This window comes from Geospiza fortis, unplaced genomic scaffold (genome assembly GCF_000277835.1).
Source record: "Geospiza fortis unplaced genomic scaffold, GeoFor_1.0 scaffold153, whole genome shotgun sequence".
Classification (NCBI taxonomy): domain Eukaryota; kingdom Metazoa; phylum Chordata; class Aves; order Passeriformes; family Thraupidae; genus Geospiza; species Geospiza fortis.
In genome coordinates, this window is record NW_005054498.1 from 815,810 (window position 1) to 823,103 (window position 7,294).

The 7,294-nt window shown below is 50.9% G+C and overlaps 1 protein-coding gene across 1 annotated transcript in view; it reads left to right on the top strand.

The window, feature by feature from the left end:
• The first annotated feature begins 703 nt into the window (after nt 1-703).
• RGS9 (regulator of G protein signaling 9) overlaps nt 704-7,294 on the top strand; it is a 36,337-nt gene continuing 29,746 nt past the window's right edge. The window contains exon 1 of the mRNA XM_014310208.2: nt 704-724. Coding sequence (XP_014165683.2) covers nt 704-724 — 21 coding nt within the window. The remainder of the gene's footprint in view (nt 725-7,294) is intronic.

A 7,294-nucleotide genomic window follows, 5' to 3' on the forward strand; every position in this document is an offset into this window, starting at 1 on the left:
GGGCGGCGGGTCGGTGACAGCGACCCCGGGAATCACTGACAGGGACCCCCGGGAACTGCCAGCCCGACCCCCGGGAACCGTCAGCCCGACCCCCCGCTCTCACACACCACCCCGGCCGTCCCCCAGGCACCTCACAGCCTCCGAACGCTCCTTGATTGCTGGCAGGCAGAGCGCTTTTTAACCGGACTGATAATTTACTTGTAATACTCAGCCTTTTCCTCAAGAAATGCCCCGAGTCGCTTTGAACTTGGCCTTGAAATTGGGATTTTTCAGCACCGTTCCTGGAGGTGATCCAGGCTATTCTGGAGTGTTTCTGAATCGTTTCTGTACCTCCTGGCTGTTCACGAGGAAACACGGTGAAAGAACATTGAGGAACAGGGTGCTGCTGTGTAATGGAGTTAAAGGTTTATAGATGCACATGATTATGATTTTAACGTGCTCTGTAATGGGAAATAAAGTTAAGGTGGAGAATGACTTCATGGAGTCATAAAGCTTTGGAAGAGACCTTTAAGATCGAGTCCAACAATCCCGCCAGCATCCACAAAACCACATCACCCAGCACCAGGTCTGGATGTTTCTCAAATACCTTCAGGGGTGGTGACTCCATCACCTTCCTGGGCAGCCCCTTCCAATACCAGACCACCCTAACAGTAATTTTTTTTTTCTAATCTAATCTGAATCTCCCATGTCTTGTCTTGAGGCCATGTCCACTGGTCCTCTCACTGTAGGCAGGCAGAAGAAACTAAATCATAGAAACACAGAATCAGTTAGGTTGGAAAAGATCTCTGAGATCATCCAGCCCAATCTGTGACTAAGCACCTTTGTCAACTGGACCATGGCACCAATTGCCACATCCAGGCTTTCCTTGAGCGCCTCCAGGGTGTCTCCACCACATCTCTGGACAGTCCATTCCAATGACTAATTACCCTTTCTGTGAATAAATTTTCCTTAACATCCAACCCCAACCTCCCCTGGAGCAGCTCAAGGTTGTTCCCTCGTGTCCTGTCCCTTGTTCCCTGGAGCAGAGCCTGACCCCCAGCTGGCTGCACCCTCCTCTCAGGGGTTATAGAGTGAGAAGGTCCCCCCTGAACCTTCTTTCCTCCAGGCTGAGTCCCCAGAGTTCCCTCAGCAGCTCCTGGTGCTCCAGCCCCTTCCCAGCTCCATTCCCTTCTCCAGACATGCTCCAGCCCTTGGATCTTGTTCCTGAACTGAGGGGCCCAGAACTGGACACAGGAACTGACACTGCCACTCCTGTCCCTGTCCCTGTCTCTGTCCCTGTCCCTGGCTTCTCATGGGTATGTTTAGGAGAGAAGATTGAGTGGAGATCTCATTAATTCATATAAATATCTCCAAGGTGAGTGCCAAGATGATGGTCCCAGACTCTTCAGTGGTACCCAGTGAGAGGATGAGGAGCAATGACCACAAACTAAAACACAAGAAGTTCCACCTCAACATGAGGAAGAACTTTCCATGGAGCGGGCAGAGCCTTGGAACGGCTGCCCAGGGAGATTGTGGAGTTTCCCTCTCAGGAGACATTCCAAACACACCTGGACCTGTTCCTGGATGACCCTGCTTAGGCAGGGGGGTCGGGCTGGATGATTTTAGGAGGTCCCTTCCAATTGTAACCAATCTGGATTCCGTGGAGACGAGCTCCAGGCTCAGCCGTGGCTGCCGGGAAGCTGCCGGGCAGGCGGCCCGGGGAGGTCAGCCCCGGGTCAGGGGGGCAGGATGGTGCTTGCCAGCTAAGCAGGTTTTGTTCTCGCTGCAGAAAGAGAGTCGTTTTGTTGAAATACTTGGAAAAATCAGCACGTCCTTCCTCTCTGCCTGGCTGAGAAGAGCTCCCCGGTGCTGCAGGGCTGAGCAAACAGCCTGGGGCTGAGCTCTCCCGAGGCACAGTGAGCTAAAGAGAGTGGGACTCTTCATCTGACACTGAGTTAAAAGGAGTAAAGACTTATTTTCAATGGTAACCCTGCATGTGAGGGGTAGAACAACCCATGGGCTGAGGGACCTGCCCAAGGACTGAAAATCCCAAGGACTGAAATCCCACACTTCATTCAACCCAGCCCTAAGCACAGCTGTTCTTTTAGTCATATGTTTAATAAATTAACTTTAACTACCATCAGTTACATCATCATAGTGCAAAGATTGCATTAAACATTTGTCTCTCCTTACATCTCTAGTCTTTGATATCTAGTGAGTTTTCCTCTCAATTTTTTTTTCTGCTTTTTCCCCCCAACATTAATCATAACTTAGAAAAAGGAAGAAATAAATGTGAAAACTGTGAGGTGAGTTTAGAACAAGGAAATGTCACTTGACCCCAACTGGAAGGACCTTCAAAATCTGAAATGGGCATCAGTGGAACTTCAAAATCAGTGTTCTGAAGTGGGCATCAGTGTTCTGAAATGGGTTTCAGTGTTCTTACCTTAGGTTGGTCCCACACAGTGGTAAACTGCATAGGAATTATTTCACAGGGCCTTACCAGAAAAAAAAAAAAAAAAGCATTTCTTGTAGGAGAGCAGGATGTGGTGTAAAATTAATACAAGGAGCACATCCTGGTGTTCTTGGTACAGATGTGGAAGCCAGTCATTCCTGAGCTCTGGGCTCAGTTTGAAAATGAAGTTTTAACATATTTGACTCAACCCTCATCTCACCTCGCTAGCTGCAGAGAACTCCAAGTTTCTACAATTGAGCCTGTTAAGTGCTGGGGAGTCCTTGACCTCCCTTTTGCTCTCCCCTTCTCTGGGGAGCTCTCCAAAGCTCCATTCTTGTGTGCTGGCCCAGCAGCCTGGATCTCAGCCTGGATCTCAGCCTGGCTCTCAGCTGCTGCCCTGCTCAGGGGCTGTTCCTGCCCTGCTCAGGGGCTGTTCCTGCCTTATAGAGGGGCTGTTCCTGCTCTGCAGAGGGGCTGTTCCTGCCCTGTGCAGGGGCTGTTCCTGCCCTGCATGTCGGTGTTCCCTGGAGAGGGCTCAGCACCACCCAGCTCAGCTGTGAGGCCAGCTGCATCCTCCCACCCCACAACCAGGCTTCATCTCTGAGGCAGGGTGCATAAGGTCCTTCTCTGCTTGGCTTTTTTCCTTCCTCTTTGCCACTGCTTTCCTTGGCTTTCCTGGAAAGCCCAGGAATGACGGGAAACAAATGCTGCCCGTTTGTGCTCGAAGCTCTTCCCATGAGGCTGCTGAGGAAACTTCTCATTTTGAGTGCTTGTGCCCCACCAGGCAGGACAATGGACGCTGGAGATATTCCTTTAACCATTGCCTTGCTGGCAGAGCTGAGCTTAAGTCACACCTCTCTCTATGCCACAGTTCACACATTTTTATTTTTAGTTTTGGCAAACTGCTTTGAAATCTTCCTGGAAGGAACTGCGTGCTAAAACCGAGCCCCCACTTGTCACTTGCTTCACTTACGTTACCCCTTCCTTCCCCTCAGGGCGTCCCCAGCTTCCTTACATAGAAAGGTGGCTTACTCACCACATGCCTTTTGTGTTGGATGATTCAACTTTCTGATGTGTGAAAAAGGGGCAACCACGTAGGAAATGTGACCTTTTAAAGTCAAGGGGGGATTCCCTCGGCAGTGCTTTCCACCAGAGAAACTCTGGAGAATTGAGAGTGGATCTGCTGAGAACAATCACAGCTTGTGGGGCTGCACAAAGAGACCAGAGGGATAAAATCCAGCTTTCAGCAGACTTTCCCCAGCCTGGACATGCTCTGTGTGAGAGGCTGGCAGGGGTCTGTGGGCTCTGGAGAGCCCATGGACACTCAGCATTGCCCTGTGATGTGATGTGATGTGATGTGATGTGATGTTTGTATTTCCACTATAGCATCATTCACCCTCTGTGTGGGGTAGAGCACCCATGGAAACTTGCAGCTACATAAATACCGCTGCATTTACCATACAAAACAGGAGGTTAAGGGGACTCCCCAGGGAATGTCTTTCTGCATTATCTGGGGGGCAGAAAGGCCAGGGTGAACATGGGGAGTCAGAAATCTGGAGGGAGCCTGCCTGGCTGCTGCTGGGGCTCTCCCCCACTCTTCCTGCTCTTCAAGTCCCTTGTTTTCTTGGCCAACAAATTCACCCATCAGCCAGCCAGGCTGTGTCAAGGACTGGAGAATTCTTTGCTTTCCACAAGTGTGGGTTTCGTGATTAGAGGCCCAGGAGTGTCTGCCCTAGACAAGCCTCTATAATCTGATTTAAATGCCTCGTGCTTCATGTGGCAGATCTGCCAAGAGCATTAACTGCCGGGGTGGTTCACCTGTGCACAGGTGAAATCTCAGTTCATGTGTGTGTTTGGTGCTGTGGGTCACTCAAAGCTGAATTTACCTTGGACATCTTGTGGAAATTACACAAAGTAGCTTTGTAATAGAGGAGTATCCATAAGCTTCATCACAGCTTGTCAGAGAAGACTAGAAATAGAAAAAACCCACACCTGACCTGTGAGGGGGTGTTTGGGGGATCGGAAGGATTTAAAATTATCGGAATCTTTGGAGCTCAGCGAGGCTGAAGAGCTCACACCTCAGCGTGAGCTTCTCAGGGCTATTTTTCCTGGATCTCCTGCAAGACCATTTTATTTTTGAACTCACTTGAAGACCCACATTTCAAATGTTTCTCATGAATAAGACACCTATATTCACCAGTGGAACTGTTAAAGTCAGCATTTTGAGATGAAATTACCATTTTTATTCCTTTAACTGCATGGGAAGTTGTTGGTAGTTGATCTTTTACTTAGGCCAGTGTTAGCACCACAACTGGAGTATTTCTATTTGTGTAACAGACCAAGTTTGGTTTTAAACTGGAAATGGTTCAGAGGAGTCATTGTAGACCAAGACAAGTTTCCCTATTTTGCCTATCAAACCAAGAAAATGAGCTGCATCTTTTTATGTGCTCCTTACTCTGATATTATCTCCCGAAGCATTCCTTGCATGTACTCCTGCCACTGTCTGTCTCTCTAAGAGATGGAAGCACTTTGGTTCACTGGCATCATCAAAATGCCTGCTTGCCTTTGCTGTCCTTTCTCTTGCTCCCTAAGTCCCCTCTGAACTCCCTTCCTCCTCCCTTTTGCCTCCAGGACCATCTGTGCTGCTGGAGTTTGCCACCCTTGGCCTTTCAGAGGGGCACCAGGATCTGAGCTTGGTTTGGTAGAACAAAACAGAACTTGAGACCCTGAATTCTGAGACCCTGCAACCATGAGGAGCTCCCCTCCTGCTCATTTGGCCATCAGCTGATGCCTTGAAGCATGAGGCAGGGTAACTTGGGTACCAGTGTGGAAAGACAGGTTACTCATGTGAGAGGAGCAGAGTGTCTGATCAGCAGCTGCTGTGACTTACAGGGGAATTCCACATGGGAAGGACTGAGCAGACACAGGGGAAAAGCCTTCCAAAGCACTGGCTTGTCTGGGTGCCATGAAAGAACAGAGCTAAAGATAAAACATTTCCACAGAACAGCAAAGCAATTGGGAAAGCAGCCTGTGCCTTCAGGGCATTACTGTTCATGGAAAAAGCTCTGCTCCAGCTCAGAGCCAGCCTGCTCCCCTCAAGTGTGAGAACCACAGATCCTAAATCCAGAGCAGTCACAAACACCATGGTGGGGGAGGCACTGCCCTGAGAAACAGCTGCACACGTGTGGGGTGTGAGTGCTCCCCGTGTGACATGGCAACCTGGGTGTGAAGTGTGTGAGGCACACGTGGCTGGGGGTACAAATGTGCCTGTGCAATCTGTTCTGTGCATACACACATGGCTGGGGTACAAATGTGCCTGTGCAATCTGTTCTGTGCATACACACATGGCTGGGGTACAAATGTGCCTGTGCAATCTGTTCTGTGCATACACATGTGTTTGGGGGTACAAATGTGCCTGTGCAATCTGTTCCTGTGTGTGCTGGGCACACAGGGAGAATGCCAACGGTGTTGGCTGGGATCAGCTCACAGAGGGAGGTGTGAGTGCCTGCTCAGGATGTGCACAGGTGGCACTCTGGGCACACACAGGTGTGAGCACACACTCCCGTGTGGGTGTTCTCTGGGGTGTGCAGGAGGTACTCACACAAAGGGCGGTGCCTTTTGGCTGGCAGGAATTCCTGGGAATGCATCATGTGAGCCCTGGCACAATCCGGTTCTGTGTGAGTGAGGACTCAGCCTCTCCTCCTGCCCAGCTGTGCTGGCAGCTGAGCTGGGGGCAGCAGAGGAATCTCTGCCACTTTTTGGAGGAACCAGGCAAAATCTTGCTGGAGCTCCTGGTTTCCAGTGCTGCCAGTTGGGTACTGTTCCCCCCCACCCCATGGCATGAGGCAGTTCCACTGTGAGGAAGAACTCTCACCACATGGTCTTCCTCTGGTCACTCTTCATCACAATTTCCCTGTGTGAAGAAGTTACCAACTCCCCAAACTGCACATCTGGCTCCTGCATGCACAGCTGAGCTGTCTGAGGCTGGTGGCATCCAAGGGCCATGTGCCCAAAGCACTGCTCAGCCCTCACACACACAACACTCAGCCACAGCACCCTGGCCTTAGCTTGTTTAACATGACTTCACAGATTCCAGAATGTTCTTGTGCCTTTATTTTCTCCATCACTTCAGTATCAGCACAAGCTGCCCCCCTAGCCTGACCCCTGGGGTCTACAGGGCTCTGCAATAGGTCATGACCCAAAACTCTGCGGGATGGGGCTGTCATTCCTTGGGCCCTGCACACCCTGGGGAGCTGTGGCCCAGCAGGATGCTGTGACCATGGATCACCTCCTGAAGTGCTGCCCCGGGCATCGCATCACCCTTCATGGGCAGTCAGCCTCCATCGCTTTCTGTGACAGCTCCAAACCCAGCCCCAAGAACCTGGCTGTCCCATTCCATTCCATTCCATTCCATTCCGTTCCGTTCCGTTCCGTTCCGTCCCATCCCATCCCGTTCCGTTCCGTTCCGTTCCGTTCCGTTCCGTTCCATTCCATTCCATTCCATTCCGTCCCATTCCATTCCATTCCATTCCGTCCCATCCCATCTCATTCCGTTCCATTCCATTCCGTTCCATTCCGTTCCGTCCCATCCCATTCCATTCCGTCCATCCCATCTCATTCCGTTCCATTCCATCTCATTCCGTTCCATCCCATCTCATTCCGTTCCATCCCATCTCATTCCGTTCCATTCCATTCCATTCCATTCCATTCCATTCCATTCCATTCCATTCCATTCCATTCCATTCCATTCCATTCCATTCCATCCCAGCCCCTCCGCGCGCTCCCACGAGCGCCCCCAAGCGGCTGCCCCGCTCCTTCATGCAAATGAGCGCGGGGCGGCGGGTGCTGATTGGCTGCGGCGCG